The sequence below is a fragment of the Mirounga angustirostris genome, unplaced genomic scaffold (genome assembly GCF_029215605.1).
Source record: "Mirounga angustirostris isolate CCGP_5_RB_7025 unplaced genomic scaffold, mMirAng1.0.hap1 SCAF_2, whole genome shotgun sequence".
NCBI lineage: Eukaryota > Metazoa > Chordata > Mammalia > Carnivora > Phocidae > Mirounga > Mirounga angustirostris.
The window spans coordinates 165,679,960-165,702,467 of record NW_026991710.1 but is presented as its reverse complement, the minus strand read 5'-3'; the positions used below and the strand labels follow the sequence as shown (position 1 = coordinate 165,702,467).

At 41.4% G+C, this 22,508-nt stretch overlaps 1 protein-coding gene across 1 annotated transcript in view; it reads left to right on the top strand.

Moving 5' to 3' along the window:
- The window catches only part of IDO2 (indoleamine 2,3-dioxygenase 2), a 39,996-nt gene extending 21,761 nt beyond the window's left edge, over nt 1-18,235 (top strand). Inside the window, exons 7-9 of the mRNA XM_045879886.2 lie at nt 8,932-8,983; nt 15,625-15,773; nt 17,099-18,235. Coding sequence (XP_045735842.1) covers nt 8,932-8,983; nt 15,625-15,773; nt 17,099-17,454 — 557 coding nt within the window. The 3' untranslated portion in view covers nt 17,455-18,235. The remainder of the gene's footprint in view (nt 1-8,931; nt 8,984-15,624; nt 15,774-17,098) is intronic.
- Nucleotides 18,236-22,508: the final 4,273 nt, after the last annotated feature.

The window sequence follows — 22,508 nt, the reverse complement described above, 5'->3', positions numbered from 1 at the left end:
CACAGAAGATGTTTTTAGGCATACAAAGAAGAATATACATTGCATGTCACACATCAAAAATATCCAGAAATCTACAATGATTATTATTGTTGCATATGGTTAAGATTCACTCAGATTTGCTTACATATTTATAACCTATTTTTTTTGCCCTTCATTCCATTACACACATTTCTTTTGCCACTAGGATTTCCTCTAGTGAGGGCCTGGGGCTGGCAAACTCTCTCATCTGCAAATTGCCCTGTTTCACTCCCATTCCTGAAGAATATTTTTGCTAGCAACTATATTCTCTTAGATGCTGAGTAGATCACTACAATATCTTTCGGTTTCCACTGTCACTATTGAGAAGTTAGATGTCAGTCTCTTACTTGTTTGGGGGCAACCCATCTTTTCCCCGTCTGCTTGTGAGTTTCTCCTTATAGGTCTGTCTTTCCCGTTGTTCCATTTATTACGCGTGGGCTTCCTTATGCTTCTTTAGTTCATATGCCTCGTTGTTCTGGAAAGTCCTCATCCATTAAATCCTTGCAGGTTACACCTCACTGTCCCCTGTCTTCCTACTGCAGCTGTGATTGAAGAGATTAGATCTTGCTCTGCTGTCCTCCATTCTTAAAGCCTTGCTGTTTTTTCCCATCTCTTTATTTCTTTGTGCTGCATTCTGGATTAATTCTTCTGATCTAATTAATTAATTCTCAACTGCTTCCAACCTGCTCCTAAATACACACATCCAATAGGTTATTGTCTCATTTCCAAAAGTTGTATTTTATTATTTTCTAACCTGTTCATATTTTACAACATTCTGTTCCTTGTAGATGTTTTCAAGTTTGCTTTTGGTTTTCTTCAACATACTATGTGTGGCTGTTTCATAATTTGTGTGTGATGATTCTAATATTGGAAACTTGATTCTGTTTCCTTCTTGTTATTTCTTCTTTCCTACTGGTTCTCATTGCTGGTTGTCATGTTTTCTTGTGTCTATGCTTGCTTTTGTTGCTTCCCCCCCCCCCCCCCCCCCCAGGTATTGCTCATTGTCTTTGAAACCCTGTCTGTAGGTAGTCTTTTGGAACTGGGGTAAAGAAATATTTGTATTCAGTTCTTCCTGGTTCTTGGGACATTAAAATTCTGTCCCATCTTGAATCAAGTTCAGCAAGTGAGGGCACATGTATCAATCAGGCAATTAAACTTGGGCTGAAAATGTGCAAAAAAAGAAGTCACAACTTCCAGGGACAGATTTTTTTTTTTTTTTTGGTCTTCCTGTTTTGCTCAATGCCAAGGTAGCCCTGATTTTGTCTTCTAGGGCAAGCAGTGGTGGGGTGGGAGCCCTGATGCACACTGATGTTGAGATATAGGCAGCTGAGACCCCCAGATTAATATGAACAGGGTATCCTGTAAAATGCCTCACCATGGCTGGGACCAGGGTCTTATGGCACGGACCATACAGAGAAGCCACCAAAACCAAGCCCAGGTGTACCTGGATTGGCAAATGCCTTCAGGGAAAAGTGGTTTTGCCACTCTAATTTTCCACCTCCCTTTCTAGGGGTTCCTGCTTTCCCTTAAATTTTTGCTTAGCGGTTCCTTGCTATTTCTTCAGCTTTGATGCCTTTAAGATGTTTGCATCTCTTATCCCTCTTTTTGGATTGTTTTTAGTGGAAGGATGGGTCCAAGTGAAGTAGCACTCCATTACCCCAAATGGAAGACTCTTTCTGGAGTGTCATTTGCATCCCTTCCTTTCTCTCTGTTTCCATCACTTGCTCTGGACCTGGCTCTCCTCATCACTTGCCAGAACTCTGCAGTGACCTTCCACATCCCGTCTTTCATCTGCCCTTTACCTAGTCTAATTCATTCTTTACACAGAAGCCGGAAGTGCAAGCTGAATCACTCTTACTCCTAAAACTCTTCAGTTTCTCTCCTGGCACGGTGCAGGAAGGTAGCCTCCAGCTCCATGTGGCTACTGAACACTTGAAATACGACCAGTGTGAGTGGAAAACTAAATTTTAATCATATTTCATTTTAAACAATTGAAATTGACATTTAAAAATGGAATCAATGTAAAATGGTTTTTTGTTAAACATAGCTTTATTACTAATGGTCATATTTCACTTAATTGTTGAAAATTAAGCATCCTAGTTGAAATGCAGTATAAGTTTAAAATATTTTTTTTTTACGATTTTATTTATCTATTTGAGAGAGAGAGAGAGAGAAGGGGGTGGAGCAGAGGGAGAGGGACAAGCAGACTCTGCACTGAGCAGGGGACCTGATGCAGGGCTCAATCTCACGACCCTGAGATCATTACCTGAGGTGAAATCAAGAGTTGTTGGCTTAACTGACTGAGCCACCCAGGCGCCCCAAGTATAAAATTTTAAGTCTGTAAGCATATACAGAAAATTTCAAAAACTTATTACAAAAAACATATTAACAATTTCTATATTGATTATCTTTTAAAATTAAAATATTTTGGATATTTTGTGTTAACTAAAATATAGTATTGGTATTAATTTTGCCAACTTTTTTTTTTTTTACCTTTTGAAATATGACTACTAGAAAATTTTAAATTACATATGCCTGTCACATTACATTCTTATTGCTGGCACTCTTTCATCCATTATTCTAAGGGTAAGGACAAAATCCTTAATCCATTCTGTATGATCTAACCCCAGAATATTTTAATTTCAATTTCTTTATTTGACACCATGTTTCCCTTCACTTGTTCTTTCTGATACTAGCTTTTAGTTCCTGAAAATACTTTTATCATGAGCACACTCGAGTTGTGTCTTTCCACAGGGTCAGCTTTATTCAGTCCTAAAGCAAAGTTAAATCACAATTAGAAAGCAGGTTCGGGATTCCAGGCTCGGTTCACCATGTGATTAAACCTGGCTTCTTACACAGCACCCAGAGCAGGAGAGAAGACAAGCCACACACCGAACAAGGTAACAGAAGGTGCAGGAAGTGAACGAACCAAACTCAGTCAGGCTGTGGGCGTGTGGTTGAGCCAAGGCCTCGGCCTGGTCCGGGTCAGCTCTCCGCACTCGGCTTCTGGTGTTCTGGCGGCGAAGACCTCGGTTCTGCTCGGAGACCCCGGGGATCAGCGGGGCAGAGCCTTCCGTGGCCATTGCCTTTCTCGAGTGGCGAGACCGAGGGGCCAGGTCTGAAGAGTCCGCCAGTTCGCTGCCCAAATCCTTCCCTTCTTAAAGGGATTTACTCCGTTTGGGGTCTCTGCAGACCTCCTCTGGTTCTTCGTGATCAGTTGTGGGGTGTCGGCTGACGTGGGTCCGGGCGATACCTCGTAGCTGCCGGACCTTGACGCAGGCTCCTGCTTGACGTGAGAGACTCCATTTTGCTCTCCACAACTTTCTTCAACTTCAAGGCTTGTTTATGCACTATTCCTTCTGCTCCATTCATTCTTTCCTATTCACCCTCTGCCTGGTTCACTCCTACTTCCATCAACTCCAGATTTAAGCCCTGGTGTCGTCCAGGCACATATAGCTGCTTACACCCTGCCAACAATGCTACCAAGTCTGGGAAAAGGGGAAGGGGCTAGAACAGTCAGAGCAACAGAAGAGATGGACAAGAGACATCAAGGAAAAGGACGAAGGACTGGCAGAGTGTAGGTATGATCAGAGACAGAAAGAGTTGTCCAGGAAGTATACATGATTTCAAAGCCGGTTTAAAAGAAAAAAATCACGATGCCTCTGGCAAAGACCTGTCACTTGGAAGATGGAATCAAGTTCTGCTTGATGGGTTGGTTGGTTTTCAAAGTAAATTGGGACACAGAGGAAGGATGATGAACTTGCTTTGAGATATGTCATGCTTAAGGTGATGACAAGACACCCAGTGGAAATATGTGGCTTTGACAGTTGGAATTATGTGAAAAAGTTACAGTTTGGTGGTCGTGAGCATCAGATGTATGGTTCGATTTGCATCTACCGTGCTTTATCGTATGTCAGAACACCTGCCATGCTACTTCCCTGAGTGGGACCGGATGAATGTTACTAAAATAATGTGAAAACACTACGGTAATTCCACACCTGTGATTTTACAGCACTGATCCAAAGCAAGGATTTTCTAGTTTTGCTTTGTGTAAAGACTACTTCTCAGTATAAAATCTAAATCCCTACCCCTGAAAACTTTAAAAGCTAGTCTCCTTAGGTTTTCCAAACAAAACAAAAATAATGCTTATGACACAAAATTATTATCAGTGTAAATGAATCAAAAGCAGACATTATATTTCTCTAGAGATTCACTTGGATTTAAAGAGAAGGATGCTTAGCCAAAATGTTTTGTGTTTTGCTGAACACAACCACAGAAACACTGGAAGATGTCTGGCCAGGCACTAAATGGATCTGAGCTTGCCCATCTGGGCAGAAGCTGTAGTTCTTGGTGCCTTTTTCTCACTCTACTGGGAAGCCACATGGAAGGAAAAGGAGGAGGCGTAACTCAGGTGTGTTCTTAGATCCTCCGTGTCACTGGCTTTTAAGAACCACCCTTCTTAGCCAAAATGTGCACACATGAGACCCAGAAGCCAGACTGTTTACATGGTTCTCCTACCTTACCAGCCCCATGTTAATAGTGCAGGAAGTTTTCTACTTGGTATTTTCTGAACAGTGTTCAGAGTCCATCACTAAAATATATTTCCTAGTAGTCTGTTCTTTTTTATGATTTTTATCTCTCTGTTAAAGTTCTCATTTTGTGCATGTGTTGTTCTCTTGATTTCATCGAATTGTCTTTCTGTGTTTTCTTTTTTCATTTTTTAAAATTTAAATCTGATTAATTAACATATAATGTATTATTGGTTTCAGGGGTAGAGGTCTGTGATTCATCAGTCTTATATAATACCCAGTGCTCATTACAACACATACCCTCCCCAGAGTCCATCACCCAGTTACCCCATCCCTCCATGCCCCTCCCCTCCAGCAACCCTCAGTTTTCTTTCTGTGTTTTCTTATAGTTCACCTGGCTTCCTTAAAACAGATATTTTGAATTAATTTTATCAGGCAAATCACAGGTCTGCATTTCTTTCAGGTCAGTTACAGGAAAGTTATTTTGTTCCTTTGGTGGTATCATGTTTCCTTGATTTTTTTATGTTCTGTGAAGGTTTGCATTGCTGCAAGAAGTATTTGAAGAAGTATTCACCTCCTCCAGGATTTACCGACTGGTTTCAGGAGAGAAATACCTTCCATCAGCCCTGGTAGGGATCCCAAAGCTTTCTCAGACCTTCTATGGATACCCTGCTCCATACTTCTTGCTCCCTCTTGTGGCAGAAGTTTTAATTGCGTGCGCCTTCTCTTGATCCCGCAAAGCCAGGTGCTGACCACCTTCCATTTGCCTTCCCCAGAGGAGTGTTCAAGGCTCAGGTTTGTGTGTTTTCTCCCAATCCCACAGAATCAGCCAGCTTGCTTCATGAGCTCACTAATCCTCAGCAAAGGCTCACTCTTTCTGCCTTCAGGAGTGCACACAAGGAGCTGGCCTTGGACTGGGTGAGACACCAGAGCACTAGGGGTGTTGGAATGTTCTCAGCATCTCATGGGAGGGTTTCTGCATGGACTCTGTCAGGTGATCAATATGATCTGCATCCCTTTAATGAAACCCCCAAGAGCCCTATGTGGCATTCTCCTAGCTCCTCCCCATGCCCAGTCTCCCCAGTTGTGCAGTACACCTCAGTGTTCTGGATGGGGCGAGAAAGAAGTGGATCTGCTTGGCAGCATTCCCATGCAGTTGGGGAAGCCAGGCACTCACTCATATGCTCTCGTTTTCCCTCACGGGAAGAATCACAGCCCTAGAAGGTCTCTCTTAGCACCGAGCTGTGCTGCCTTGTGGACAGGGTGATGTGAGCAAAGTGAAATGTTCTTACCCTCTTCAGTACATCCAGCTCCGGATCTTTTTGCTCAGTGGTGTGCTGGAACGTCTCCACTGAATTCCCGGACTTTCACAAAGGCTCTCTTGTCTATGTGTGATTATCTAAACCAGTGTTCTCTGTGGGGAAGACAGTGGAAAACTTTTACTCCACCACGATGATGACGTCACTCCCGCATTCTCTGATTTGAGTTAACTCTCTTCTGTGTGTGTGTGTGTGTGTGTGCATGCACGTGCTGGTTGGTGCTCACCACTCAGGTCCCTCTTTTGTGAATGCATGCATTTCCTTATATTTTTAATGGCCTTTTATCTTTTATCTTTTTGTAAATTTTTTGTGCATCCTGGCGGTCTGCTCTTTTTTAGTTATATGTGTTGCAAATATTGTGGTTTGTCTTAGGACTTTGGAAAGCAGAACTTTTTAATTTAAATATAGTCAAGGTATCTGTCATTTCTTTTGCAGAAGTCTATGTTTTAGGAGGTCTTGCCTAAGATATTTTTCCATAATCGTAGGTCATAAGTATATTTTCCTGCATTTTCTTCTCGAATTGTTGTCTTTCACATTTTAGACCTTAATTCACATAATTATTATCTATATGTAACATGACATAGGAAATAAATTCAATTTCCTTTTTTTTAATAATCCCTAATCTTCAATATTGGCACTGTCTTCTATCAGATTTTCTGAAATGACTGGCTCTGTTTCCAGGTTCCCTAGTCTTTTTCATTGTCTCTTTCCCATCAGGAATTTCATTTGTCTTAAGAACTATAGCTTCATAGTATTTCTCATTTTCATCTTGCCCTTCTTTTCCAGAGGTGACTGACTGTACTATTTTCAACCCTTTGCCTTTCATGTAAACTGCTAGAATCAGCTTTTCAAATTGCATTGAAAAAAATCTGTTAAAAATTTTGCTCACATTGCATTAAATCCATACGTTGATTTGGAGAAAAATGACATGCTTCTGATATTACATCTAGTCTTTCTGTCTTATGATCAAGGAAGTGGAGAGTCAGAGAATAGCACAGAAACACCAACTAAGGTTGTTGGACAAGCCACTCCAAATCATGCCTTCATATTGCTGGCTGCCGGCTAAAATTTATCCAGATAGAGAACTCTTTCTTAGATACATTTCTTCTCTTTGATATTGATACTTAATTTTCTTGTCCATCAATATAAATTTCTTCTTTAATTTCCTGAATTTTTAAAAATTTCATTCAAAATAAGAGACTTAGATATCTTCTGGGTTTTTTTCATAGTTACCTTAGATTTTTGTTTCTAGTGAATATGGTATCTTTTGATTTAACTAACTCCTAACTATTTGTTGCTGGTTTATTAAGTGAAATTGATATTTGACTATTAACCTTGAACTTAGTACCTTGGTAAACACTCTTATTAATTCTAATAATTATTTGCAGATTATTTGGGTTTCCTATGTTGAAATCATGTTATTTGAGAATCATGTTTTGTTCCTTCATTTATAATACTTATAACTTTTATTTCTTTAAATATTTTTTTTGTACTCTTCTAGCTAGGATTCCTAACACCGTGTTGAATGGAAGTGCTGATCCTTGTTTTGTTCCACATTTTAAAACACTTATTTTTAATCTTTCAGTATCAAGTACAAAATGCACAATAGGCTTTCTGTGAATTTATCAGTTCAAGAATGTTCCTCCTATCCTTAATTAGCTAATTTTTCTCTTTTTTTATAATCATAAATGGATTTTTTTACATCTATTGACAATTTTTACATTAAAATTATTTTATATCTACTGACTAATCATTTTACTTTTGTGGGTAAAATATTACACTATTGCTGGTCATTGTTGCTTCAGCAAAAATTTGTACATAATACTTAACATTTTTGTGGGAGCAGAAGACCAGATGGGAAAGACATAGAAACGGGGCCCAAATAAAAGTCCAGCACATGGGTCATTGTCACAGAAGAGCAGAGAGAATGTGACACCACTCAGGAACACTGGGAAACCCTGAGGCTAAAGGAAGATATGAGTGATCCGAGCCCATGAGGTTTCAGAGAAAATAGAGATGGAGGAACAGAGAGTAGGTATGATGGTAGAAAAGGGAATTGATGGTATAGAGATGACATTATTTGGGTCTCATAAAAACGATGTTTTTGGGTGTTTTGTTTTGTTTGTTTATTTAAGATTTTATTTATTTATTTGACAAAGAGAGAGAGAGAGAGCACAAGCAGGGGGAGTGGGAGAGGGAGAAGCAGGCTCCCCCATTGAGCAGGGAGCCCGATGTGGGGCTTGATCCCAGGACCCCGGGATCATGACCTGAGCTGAAGGCAGCCACCTCAACCACCCAGACACCCCTGTTTTTTGTTTTTTTGTTTTTTTTTCTCAAAGAGAAACAAGGAAATATGGACAGGAATCCAGGTAAAAGAAACATGCCAGGTCACAGGGGGGCCCTATTATGCAAAGAAGAAGGAACAATCTTCAAAAGTTAATGAGAAGAGATGTAGTACAAATGTGAAGACACGCTTCTTTAAATGCAAATTAATAAACTAGTGGAATCAGTTATCCCCAAGCCTTGGCTCAGAGGCAAAACTAGTTGCACAGACTAAGGAATGCAGCTCCACGAGCCCATACCAGACCTGGTGTGGCAGCCCCTGGTCAAGACATTCTCCCCTCCATCCTTTGTTGCCTGTACAGAACTCTGCATGAGCATTGATGACTTTAGGTTTCCTCTCTTGTGCAACCTTTGAGAGAGGTGACTCTTTTTCTCTGCTTTTCTTCTTTCTACTTCCTACGCTCTCTCAAATATCATGTCTGTTTAAAAATATTAATTTTTTAAAGATAGCTTTGACCTCTCCTTTTGTTGTTATGAAGTTCAGAAAAGGGAAGTGCCACAAATAGAAAAGGGCAGCATTTGGAACAGTTTAAAATTTCTGTAAGTGCCAGTGAGGGGCCACAGAAGAGAACATTCCATCCCCCCCCTGCTGCTGCCTTCCTTCCAGGTTTCCATGAAGATCAGATAGAGGAAGCGGCCCCAGGAGAGCTGCAGGACCCATGCACATGTAACCAATTGCTTTTTTGCCTGTAGTAAAGTTCACATTTTGATTGCTTCTCCAGATTATGTTGATCCAGACATATTTTATGCAGTCATCCGGATCTTTCTCTCTGGGTAAGTACAGTTCAACCGTTTTCCTGCATGAGGCCTCTGTAGCATATTCCAAATTTATGAAAGGAGGCAGAAGCTTCCTATAGTAAGAAACACACCAAGAAACCCTTGCTAGCAGCTATCCACTCTTGGATAAAAGAGGTAGGGTACCATCTGCATGACAAATGACATTGAAGTTTGAATATTTAAGTTTAGAATAGTTTTCCTTAGATGACCATATTAGATTCATTTGTATTCACTTAGAATCCCATCTTGATGGCAGAAAAAAAAGCCCAGTATGCAACCACAAAGCTCTATCATTTATATTCATTCTCTCCCCTTTGTTACTAAGGCAGATGGGAGCATAGAAAGGGCTTAAAAGCTTTCTTCTAATATTCCTGGAAGAGCTCCCCCAAGTCATTTGTTCATATTTGCGGGTCTTTTTTTGACGTGGTCTGTTAATTTCTCCAGTTAGAGAACTCTACCCTTAGATATATTTCTTCCTTTAAATACATTAGTTATACCTTGACATGTTTTAATCAAATTGCTTTCCTATTTACATTAACCAAGAGAAACTAAGTTTGTTTGTTTGGTTTTTTAATGGTGAAAAGTGAAAAGTGGAGGTAGTGAATGGATGAGGTGAAAAATGTGAAATAGAGCTCATCTAGTGTTCCGTCTTGATAACTAGGAGATGCCTAAGTGCTATGTACAGAAAGAATCTGAAGCTGTGCCCTGAAGTAGTAAGAGACAAGTCCAATACCAAAATCAACAGATCTATTGATTTATCAGTAGATGTAGTGGATATTACATTGGTGCAAGAAGGGAGTGACAACATGAACTCAGTATTTTCTCTAGATTGAGTAGGTCTGGAGTGTGAGACAGTCTAAGGGGAGGCCAGCCTGGGTGGGCATTCCTCACTGCAGGGCTCAGAGAGTGGAAGCAGGAAGGTTTCCAGAGAATAACTTGAGAGTAATGGGTACCTGACTGATGAGGAAACCAGAGAAATGGGGAAGGGTGCCGAATGGAATTGGGAGTGTTTCTCAGAATTCAGACTTTTGCTGTATACCCATTCAGTCCCGAAATCCTCCCCAAAGAGATTATCTATCCTTAGAACTCTTCTTGCTCTCTGTGCGTTTTGCATGTGCTCAGGGTTAAGACAAAGATCTGATTGTACAATAGTGATTCTAGCAACAAATGTTAAGCAAAACTTGAAGATAGGTTTTGGTAGAATTAGAGAACAAAAGGGCATTTTTAAAACATTTTAAATAGACTGGGATTTAGGAAGTACCAAATTCTGGAAAATCTCTTTGTGCTTCACTTTGCTGTCCAAGTTTGTATTAGCCTTCCACCATTGCATAACAGATTGCCACAAATTAAAACAGCAGTTTAAAACAACACACATTTATTATCTCGCATTTCTGTAGGTCAGAAGGCCAAGCAAACTCAGCTTGGTTTTCTGCTTAGCGTCTCCAAACGCTGAGGTCAAGTTATCTGCTTGGCTGAGCTGTTATCAGGAGAATCTGGGGAATCATTCACTTCCAAACTCATTCAGGTTTGTGGTAGAATCCAGTTCTTTGTGGTTTTGGAACTGAGGTCTATGTTTCCTTGCTGGCTGTTGGATAGGATCTGTTCTCCGTTTAGAGGCCTCCTGCTTTCCTTGTCACATGGTATCCTCCAACGCAGCCATGGTGCTTCCAATCCTTCTAGTACTTAAATCCCTCTGATTTCTCCTTCTGCCATTAGGCAGAGAAAATCTCTGCTTTTAAGGTCTTATGTGATTAGATTGAGCTCACGGAGACAATGCAGAAAACTCCCTATGTTAAGGTCAACTGATTAGTAACCTTAATTACATTTGCGAAGTCTCTTTGGCCTTGCTATATAATATATCATATTGACAGGTGTGGTAGTTTATAATATAAAGAGTTCTAGGAATTAGGATGGAGATCTTGTGGCAATATTTTCAAGATTCTACCCATCATGATTAAATGGTCACTGCAGGGTGATATTGTTTTCATTAAAATAAGTTCTGGGTCAGTGGTGCATCTTATCTGTGATCTCCATAAAAGCCTCCCCTCTGTCTGACCCTCAAAAATATTTCCCATGTAGCACAACTAAGTGGGCGGCACAAATCTTAAATGTATTGATAACTGTTGATGGCTAAAATCATCTGGATTGTTGAGAATTCTCAAGAGAGTTGTCTTGAAAAATCGAAATCTACTCCTATATTTTTGGTTTGTCCTATGTTTGTTTTATTGTTTTTATTTACTTTTTTTTAAAAAAGATTTTATTTATTTATTTGACAGAGAAAGACACAGCGAGAGAGGGAACACAAGCAGGGGGAGTGGGAGAGGGAGAAGCAGACTCCCTGCTGAGCAGGGAGCCCGATGCGGGACTCGATCCCAGGACTCCAGGATCATGACCTGAGCCGAAGGCAGTCGCTTAACCAACTGAGCCACCCAGGCGCCCTACTTCTTAAAAACATTTTTATTTAGGAGAGTTTCATCATCTGTAGATTAAACATATTCTTTTTATTTCCCACTCACATTAAATTTCACAGGGAAGTCATCAGCCCCTGTTGAAAAATGTCACTTCATTTCTTTCTTTTTTTCTTTCTGTTTACACTTCCTCTTGGGTTTCCTAGAAATATGCTATGAGAAAGATTAAAAATAACCTTGTCTACAGAGATTTGAAAGGAAACTAATTCCTTTCCTTTACAAACAGTAGTTTGGGCTGAGAGTGCATGGGAGCAGTCCTTGGGCTAGTCAGAGAAACCCTATTTCCCTTCCTCAGACTAATCTCATCACAGGTGGAGAACATGGGTTTTGAAAGTAGATCCCCTTATTTTATCTTTTTTGACCTACATGCTGATGTTTTCTCTATCACCTTCAATGTGGCTTTGATACATCTTCTTCATGTTGGGGCACCAAAAAGACATTGATTGATGTCTCTTGGCCATTTGAGCATCTGATGGCTCCTTAAAGCTGGCTAGGTCCTTTCCAGACAAACATTTGGGTCCACATAGTCTAGATATATAATATGGAATTATAGAATGATATTGTTTTCATTCATTCATTCATTCATTAACTCTTTAGTAAGTACTTACCATATGCCAGGCATAGTTCCTGGTTCTGGGAATGGTGCAATAAAGCAAAACAGCAACTTCATTCCCATGGAGCTTACATTTTATTTATTTATTTATAAATATTTTATTTATTTATTTGACAGAGAGAGAGAGAGCACAAGCAGGGGAGCGGCAGGCAGAGGCTCCCCACTGAACAAGGAGCCCAACACCCCTGGAATATGACCTGCTGAAGGCAGACACTTTACCAACTAAGCCACACAGGCATCCTGGAGCTTACATTTTAATCATGGGAGCCAGATAATGCATAAACAAATATAATTAAAGCAAGTATCATACAATATATGTTACAACAATAAGTAATATGGGGAAATGTAAAGTAAGACACAGGGCATCAAGGGAGAGCTAGGGGTGGGTGGCGGCTGAAGTTTCTTATTTATTGATTATGATCTGGGAATGCCACACTTCTAGGTGACATCTGTGTAGATACCTGAAGGAAGTGAGAACTAAACCTTCTAGATACCTGTTCCAAGCAAAAGAAACAAAAATTGCAACAACCCTGAGGTTGGAGCATGCTTGTCATGGAGGAACAAGGATTCCTTGTTGCAAGGAGGCCAGTGTCGCTGGGATGAAAGACACATGAGGGAGAATGAGAGAGATACAAGTAATAGCAGAAGACCAGATCATGTTGGGGCTTGTTGGCTCCTTTCTGAGAGAGAAGAGCAGCAGTAGAAAGTCTGGAGACAAATGACATGATCTCTCTTAAGTTTCGAATCATTGCTGTATCTTCTAAGTGGAAAATAGATGATTTGAGAACAAGAATGGAAGCCAGGCAAGCATTTAAGAAGCCATCCCACAATCCAGCATGGTGGCTTAGACTAGCGTGGAAACAACGGAGGTGCTAAAAAATGTTCAGTTCCGGACATGACTGAAGGTAAAGTTGACGGGAACTGCTATTCGATTGCTTATGGAAGGAGGAGAGCAGGATTAGTTGAAGAGGACTCTAAGGTTTTGGCCTGATCCACTGAAAGAATGGAGCTGCCATTTTCTCTGATGAGGAAGGCTATCGGAGGATCACATTTGGCAGAAGGGAGGGGAAATTGGCAACTTAGTTTGGGACATGTTCATTTCTGGTGGAGGTATCTGTAAGTAGGCCATTGAATACATGAGTTTGGACCATAAGGGAGAGGCCCAGGTATAAGTGTATGCTTTTAAATAGTCCTAATATAGTTGCCTTCTAAATCAATGAAGCTAAATAAAACCACTTGGAAAGTGAAAGTAGCAGGAAGCCCAAGGACTGAGCCCTGAGAAAGTCCAACACGCAGAAGTGGTCATGATGAGGAGGGACTGTTGAAAGAGACCAAAGTGACCATCTGAGATCATCCACAGGATGGCAAAAACAACTCTGAACCAGTGTGGCCGCTCTCTGTTCCACTTACGTTTTCAATACTCCTTCCCCATAAAATGTTGTTTAGAAATTTTATTGAAGCAGTGTCCTGAACTCTGATAAGTCATAAAACTTCTCTGGAACCCATTTAATTATGCAGCAGCTTTAGGAAGTAGGTGCAAATTGGGACCAAGACTTACGAAGGTGCATGCAAAGTTACAACATAATGAATGGAGGGAGCCGGGATTCCAACTCACTCTGAACAATATAAAATGGCTAATATTTAGCAAATGCTTAATATGTTCCAGGCCCTGAGCAGGTATTATTTTAATTAGTTCCCATAACAACCCAATAAGGTAGATCCTAATATCACTTGGATAAGGAACCTGAGGCTCAGAGAGATTAATTACCTAAGCCAAGGCTCACAGTTAATAAATACCAAAACTGAGATTAAATTCTCTATCTGCCTGAAAAAGAGCCCTCTCCCCCAACAGCTACAGCATGTTCTAATCTTATGATCAGAATCCTTCCTTCGCTCTCCCCTGGCTCTGCTTTCTGTGCCTCATGTTTCCAGAGTGATGTCACCCCCACTGCAAAGGCCATTCTGACATTCATGCAGTGGAAACCATACAACTGCTGAACAAACCAACCTGCAAAGAAAACAACCCAGCTCCTTATAGCCTTTCTTACCTCAAGGAAGTATTGGAAAAAGGGCATGAACAGCAAGCTGAGCAGTCTGGCTACAGCTTTTGTATGTGTTTGATGTTTCCCTTCTCTTGAGCAAAATGACTTTTAGAATTATAGGAAGAAGGCGAGACATCAATGTAAGCCTGTTATTTAAACTGTTCACAACAGGGACTGTGGCTCGTTCCTGGAAATAAGAGGAAAAAAGACTCTATTCCTTAGTAAAAGTGCAAATCCACATGCGGGGGTCTCGGGAAAATGATAGAAAACTACAAGTTTGGGGCGCCTGGGGGGCTCAGTCGGTTAAGCGTCTGCCTTCGGCTCAGGTCATGATTCCGGAGTCCTGGGATTGAGCATTGCATCGGGCTCCCTGCTCAGCCGGAGTCTGCTTCTCCCTCTCCCGCTGTGCCTCCCCCCCGCTTGTGCGCACGCGTGCGCTCTCTCTCTCTGTCAAAGAAATACAATCTTAAAAAAAACGTATTACAAGTTTGGGATTTACGTTCTGGTTTCCCCATTTTCTAACAATGTGGTCCTGGAGCCTTAACAGCTTTGAGTCTTTGTTTATCTGTAAAAGGGGTTTTAAAAACCTGCCTTCACCTACTCAAAAGAGGTCAAATAAGAACATGAATGTGCAGGGGTTTTATAGACTAATGCCTTGGAAGTACAACTAGAATGTGTTCTTGGTGCTATTGTTTTTGTCTTATTATGGAGTCACCCACATAGTCTCTGGAATTGTTCAAGACTCTATAACAAATGTGACAGGGAAATGAGTAAAATAGTTGGAGGTAGAGGTAGGGGGACTCAGACACAAAAAGACAAAGAAATGGTATCAGGGAGACAGAAGAAGAGAAGAAGGGAGGAAAACCCACTTCATCTGAGCAAGACTCAGAGCCTCAATTCAGTCCAGCTCCACGTCCCTCTGGTAACCTGTAGGGTTGTACTATGTTCTCTTTATTGCTGCCCTCGTTATCAATACCTGCCATCAAGAACATATTTGACAAAGGTATTCCCACAAAGTCAGGTAGTGTTTAAAACTGATAGTTCAGCATGACAACTGTTAAAGCTATTTCAAGGAAGGGCAAAGGTGTGTGTGTGTGTGTGTGTGTGTGTTTACTTTCAAAGCCCTGTTTGCAGAGTTAAAGGTATCAGGTTATCAGGGTTGAGATTAGGTGAAGATTATAACAGAGCCCCTAAATTGCTCCTATTGATCAGCACTGATAAGTGATTTTTTTTTCTAATAAATATGTCATAGGACCAGTGCTAAGGATTCCTCTCTAAATATCCTTTACTTCTCTGGAATAATCCTTCAACTGAGGAAAGGAACAGCTGTATTCTGTGGCCTGTTACAAAATTGAAGTATGCCTAAGTACATATCCTACAAAAATATCCAAAGTCTTTTGCTCTAAAATTACCATTGAAGCTGTGTTTGCTCTCTTACTCACTGTTTCCGTATCAGAAAATATGCTCTTAACTCCTAGCACCCACACCTTCTCTTTGACTTTTCCTCTGGCTTAGATGGAAGGATAACCCAGCAATGCCTGTGGGGTTGATCTATGAAGGAGTCTCCACAGAGCCCCTGGAGTACTCTGGAGGGAGTGCAGCTCAGAGCACAGTGCTTCATGCCTTTGATGAGTTCTTAGGCATTTGCCATAGCAAGGAAAGTGGTAAGTCGGACACTTTCTTTTTCTTTTTGTTCTTTAACAGGGAGGAAGAACAGAGATGTTTTTACCAATTGATAAGACCAAGTGTAAATTAAAATGTCATGAAGTCTATACTTCTCTAAGTCAACCAGGAGGCTGTGTGCCTGCCAGAAGTTATTGTGTCAAGTCATTTAATATTCTATCTCAGCAGGATATTGGGTTTCATTTCCAAATCTTAAAACATTGCTACATATCCAACTGTTCCCTGTAATTTTGTTTGGATCCTTAGCCAGTGGCCTCCTTTCTCTAAAATGGGGGAGAGAGCTGGAGTTTGAAGGCTGTGGCATTAAGTTACTAAGTCTGGATATAGCTGGTGATGGGTCTGAGCTCCTCCAATAAAGCCTTTCCCTGTAAAAATGCTGCAACCTCGGGCCACGCCTATTTAGACTAGAAGAAGGGTCTACCAGTTTAGAAGCTTGAATTAGACTACAGAATTTTCAAGATGGGTAAGGAAAAGAAATGACTAGAACTTTGTGTCATAGGGTCCAGTCTCGTCCACAAAAGTCAGTTGTCAAGAACTATGATAGTATTTTTTTTTAAAGATTTTATTTATTTATTCATGAGAGACAGAGAGAGAGAGAGAGAGAAACAGAGGGAGAAGCAGGCTCCCAAGGAGCAGGGAGCCCGATGTGGGACTCAATCCCAGGACCCTGGGATCATGACCTGAGCCGAAGGCAGACGCTTAACCATCTGAGCCACCCAAGCACCCAAGAACTATGATAGTATTAAATACCTAATGGATATCCTATAAATGATCAATCTATCCACATTTTCTATAAATATCTATTGATTTGATTTTTAAACGACTTGACTTCAAGAGCCTATTATGAAAAAGAGTTTGTCATTCTTTATTTTCTTGCCCTTATAAACTCTATTACTTTACTCCTCCTTAGAACTCCCTCCAAACAAAGCACTTAGGAAGCAAAATTTAGCAGAGTATTTAGCAAATCAGTTTAAGGGTTTATGCCTTACGTTTGTAGATATCTCTCATGATGATTAGCAATATACTTTGCCCCCCCTTGGGTATGCGACAAATATTTATACATGGACTGATAGATCTAGTTCCAACTCAATTATCCGAGATGTATTTGCTTCATTTTTCCTTCCCCAGCTCCTGTTGGTAGTCAAGAAAATAGTACTTGATATCTGTGAGTAAAAGAGCAAGCAATGTAGAAAATGGACAGTTAGGATGAAAGCAAGTTTTTGCTGCACTGATGTCCAGAAAAGCAGATAGGCTGTCTTATCTTTCCATGTGGAGCTATGACACTGTTCTGGTTTGTTTCTTTCAGCTGACTTTCTGCATAGGATGAGGGAGTACATGCCTCCTTCCCATAAGGACTTTATAGAAGAAATCCAGTCAAGTCCCTCACTGAGAGACCACATCTTGTCCTCTGGAAATAGCCAACTTCTGACAGCCTATAATCAGTGTGTGGAGGCCCTGGTGGACCTGCGCAGCTATCACATCGGTGTGGTGACCAAATACCTCATCACAGCGGCTACCAAAGCAAAGGGCAGGAGGCCAAACCCTCTCCCTGGGCCATCTCAAGCCTTAGAAGAGAGGGGCACAGGCGGGACTGTAGTTCTGAGGTTCCTGAAGACCGTCAGGGATAAGACCTTAGAGGCAATTCTCTACCAACGTGATTAAGAGACTGCCTTCTGCCCAACAATGCAAAACCAGCAAACACAGGTTTTCCCTTACCCTCTCCCCCATTGGAGGGCCTGTGGACCCAGCGAATAAGAATGTCTGGAATAATCTGAAGGGGACCTCAGCCTTAGTTATGTTCCTGCTCCTCCTTTGTTGAGAGCTGTTAGTCTTCACAGAGAGGAATTTTCATGGCCAGAGACTTTCCTGATTACTGGTTAATAGCGAACAGGTATGGACACTTCCTCATTCAGAACCCCACAGAGGAGTGAGTTACTCCTATTCTATTTGCAAAGTGATAGAAAAATCAATCTAAATTTCCAAAACCAAATAAAATTGCCTGTAGACAGATCCCTTTGTTGATTTCTTTAAAAAGCAAGTTAAATATTCATGCATCCGTTCATTCAGTTAAAAACTTACTATGTTCCTACTGAACACTGGTTTAGGGATTAGAGCAGAGATTTTTTGTGGCCCCAGTCCAGCCTTCTTCTTCTCCCTGAGTGTGCTGAGTTTGTGACAGGAGGTTGGAAATGCTCCAGTGGTGAAGCGGAGGAAAGAGGAGGCTCGCGTAAGTCTTAGAAGTCACCAGTATAGCAATGAATAGTCAATGATGTGGGAACGGAGGAGGCTCTTCCACATGGTTCATCAATTTGCAAATTCTATTTTAGTTTCCTTCTTTATTTTTAGAAGAATGATTCTTTCTCCTTACACTGAAAGTTTGTATTTGTAAAATGAATTAATTGACCCATTAGAAGTAAATGATCAAAATGGGAATAAATAGTAAATCCACGTGGTTCGTTCACAAATATATGTAACTTTTTATTGATTTATTTTCTATCTTAAGATCTCATTTCATCTGACGGTAGAAAGCTAGAAAACTTTAATCTTGCCAATTTAGAGTAAACTCCATTAATTTAGGCTTGCCTCCCACTATGCACACACACGTATATCTGGGACAGTATCTACATTCCTGAGGCCCAATCTAGTATCATGGCCTCAAGAGGAGGTACCTGGTCATTGGAGGCAGCCTCTGCCCAAGTTAGCATCTGCTGAGCAATCCCCCTCCCCATATGTGTACTGGTCAAATGGAGCTTGGCAGCTTGTCTCATCCTGTCCAAGAGGCCTTTCAGATTCCTCAGCCCTCAATGTCCTATTATGCCACTTGGAAAACATTTGACTATTTTCCAGGTCCCTCCGATCCTTAAACCCCACTCTGACTATGTAGATAGATGATAGATAGATAGATAGATAGATAGATAGATAGATAGATAGATGATAGATAGATAGATAGATAGATGATAGATAGATAGAGAGATAGAGAAAGATTTTAAGAAATTGGCTTATATCATTATGGAGGCTGGAAATTCCAAAATCTGCAAGGTAGACCAGCAGGCTGGAGACCCGGGAAGCGCCAAGTTGAAAGGCTGACTGCCTTTTGATTTACATGTTCATCTCATCCAAGCAAAACACCCTCACAAAAACATCCAGAATCATGTTTGACCAAATATCTGGGCATCATGGCCCAAGGTGACAAAAAATTAGCCATCACAAGCATCCTTGAGAAGAACCTGAATTAGGATACAGTTATGGTATCTGACACACACTCTCCCCACATCTCTATTAGAAAAGAAGAATCATCCTTTGTAATGATGGAGAGGAGGAACAAAAATGGTGTAGAGTATAGCTACTCCCTAAGAGATGCTACGAAGGGATGCAGCAGTGCATTGGAGGGAAAGCCCGGAATACTGCCCAGAAAAATCTGACTATGTTGATGACAGCTCTCCATGCTGGGTGATCCATGTAGAATGAAACCACTGTTTCTGTTAATAAAAATATCAACACTGTTTTGAGGTTGATATTATAGGGCTAATCTTCACCTGGGAAAGGGGACAAGGCCTTAAAGTCCTAAACCTTCTACATGAGGGTCACCTTCACCTATGTTGCCCCCATCTAATCCTGCTGGGGACAAGGGGACACTGAATCCTTTTCATCCTGTGCCCATGTACAGCTAGGATTTGATTAGTAATTTTTAGAAGACTTTAGTAAAGACTCAGGGACAATTTCAAAAGAAAGCAAACAAAAATCATAAAGGAATACCAGTTAGATGGTGTGGGTAATATTCAGTGTTTGTTCTGTGGGGCACACAGGCCCTACACTTTCCTCATTCCTAGGCTGCATGCAGGTGAGCAGGATCCCCCGAATTCTCAGCTTACAGAGCGTCAAGCCAAGACAGTGAGGCTCAGAGGCTGAGTTTCTCCTCCCCCGTTGTTAGTCTGAAATTTGTTTTTTGTTGTCTCAATACAATCTATATAGGGTTAAAATCAAATAAAACTAAACACCAACGATAAGAAATGCTTGAAACCTGTGAGATCCTATCCGATTTAAGATCTGGGATATAAAACTTGCGGGACCTACAAGCCAATTATTCCTTTCACAACAATGAATTTCACCCACCAAATTCTGACTTGCATTTTCTTACGCACAGATGTCCTATTTGCTTTGCTAATGGAAGAAATGTTCTCCTCTTTCTTTGTTCACATAACAGTAAACTTAATAAAGAAGTCGGATATTATTGCTTTCTGGAATGCAATCGCTAGTTAATTTTTGCAGTTTAGCATCTGCTTCCCAGTAACATTAAAAAACTGAGTTCTTGAATGTTAAGCATCATCAAAAATAAATGATTTTTTTTTTTTGCAAAGTAATGTCCTTTGTAAACTCACAAATCTATTGGCCCACATGGTTTTTGGCAGCTGTAGATTTCAAACCAAACTCGATTATGGTATTTGTTTTTAATTATCCACAAATAGTTTTTTTTTTTTAAGGTATCAATCAGAATTTGGCCTCATGGTACATTGGGAGCCATTTGCAGTGACGTCTTAGACCCCCCTCTGACCCCTCACAGGTCACATCCTTCTTCAAAAGGCAAGGGGTCCTGGGGCCAGTACAACTCGCTTTTAGGATGATCAGCTTTTTAAAGAACCAGTCAGGGGCACAGCCATAGTAGACAAAATAATAATGATAATAATTAATAGTAATAAAAAGTAATTATGTACATAAGTGTTAATAATTTGTCACTAAAATATGAGAAATAAGTATCCATTTGAAATTATATTACCATATTTGGCATTATTTATTTCTCTCTCACATAAATGTTATTATTTAAACAAAATAATTGGCTAATTAACAGTGGCAGTAAATAGTAATTAATAAGACTAAACAAATACTATGTAATTACTTTCATTTTAATTATCTAAACTTTTCAAAAGAGTTCTGGAAACGTGATGACAATACTCACAATGTGAAAAATCATACTCAACTATCTCAATACAAAACACAACAGTTAATTCACAGGCAGAGCTGCTGCCTACTGTTCAGACTCAGAATGAGGACCCACTTCAGATGCTGGCTTTGGTCACGTCATTCAGACGGAGCAGCAATGGACCATCCGTCATTGTGGAGCATGAACTACATTTGCCAACAGAAAAGATCAGGGGACAACCCACTAACAACGAACGACTATGGAAGATGGATAATCTGCACCAAATCCATTTGACACTAAAACTGTTGCTGTCATATGGTTGCTGTCATATGGATTTTTCACTCTTCTTTTTTAATCTGACACAATATTGAAAAGTGGGGCTTTTAACATCCCAATGAAGGGGTTCACAGGACATGAGATTTCCACTGCTAAAAGCAAGTCAGATTCAGGTAACCAGTTTGGTCACCAGACCTGCCCTCTAAGAGCTCACACCACCTCAATTACTACCATTTTCCAGATCATGCTCTGGAGACCTAGAGCTCCAGAATACCTTGCACAAATGGCCTCAAGAATGCTTCTGGAACCTGCACAGTCTTGTCTTCTGTGTTTGCTCCTGACTGTGCCATTGGTAATCATGTACCTCACAGGAAAGTTAGGACTCTTTACAGGTATGTGGATGGAGCTCAGGCAGGAGGCTGGGGTGTCTACAGGCATGAGGGAGTGGTCCCTGGATGTTACAACAGAGAAGAGCTGGAAAGAGTGAGGTTAGATCTGAGACTGTCTTCATGCCTCCATGTTTGATATAGATTCTAAGGAGTGAGAGACTTTTACTTTGAATGGGCTTCCAGGTCTTCATGCCTCCATGTTTGATATAGATTCTAAGGAGTGAGAGACTTTTACTTTGAATGGGCTTCCAGGTTATTTTGAAGTATCTTTTTCAGTTAAAAATAAAACTACCTTGGGGGGCGGAGCAAGATGGCGGAGGAGTAGGAGACCTGGATTTCATCTCCTCTCAGGAATTCAGCTGGATAGGGATCAAACCATTCTGAACACCTACAAACTCAACAGGAGATCGAAGAAAAGAAGAGCAACAACTCTCTCATCAGAAAAGCGACTACTTTCTGGAAGGTAGGACGTGCGGAGAAGTGAATCCGAGGCGATATTCGGGAGGATAGATGGCGGGGGAGGGGCCTCCGTTGGCCGCTTCTGGCAAGTGATAGAGCCACGGAGCACAAAATCGGAACTTTTAAAAGTCTGCTCCGCTGAGGGACGTCACTCTGGTGGCTAAGCGGGGAGTGGAACCCTCCGGGACAGTGTGGTCTCAGGACCCTCGGGGTCACAGAAAGACCGGGGGTGCCTGAGGGCGGCAGAGCTCCCAGGTAACGGAGCGGGGAAGCCGGCTGCAGAGGCGGAGCCCAGGCGCGGGCTCTCAGCTGAGTTGTCATAAACCGTGATCCGCGGCCCAGTCAGGCCCCTGCTCCTCCAGCAGGGACCCAACAAGCGGCAGATCCGGGGAGACTCACCTTCCTCCCACGGGAGGAGCTGCGCGGGAGTGCACCGCAGGGATCTGCTGGGTTTGGAGACTCCACCCGGGGTCGGGTGCCAGAGAGAGAAATGCTCCGTCACAGGCCGGGTGAGCACGGAGTGCGGCCAGAGACCGGGGAGACGGGAGTGACTGACGGCTTTTCTCTGGGGGCTCACTGAGGAGCGGGGCCCCGAGTTCTCGGCTCCTCCGGGACGGAGATTGGGAGGCCGCCATTTTCACTCTCCGCCTCCAAAGCTGTACGGAAAGCTCGCA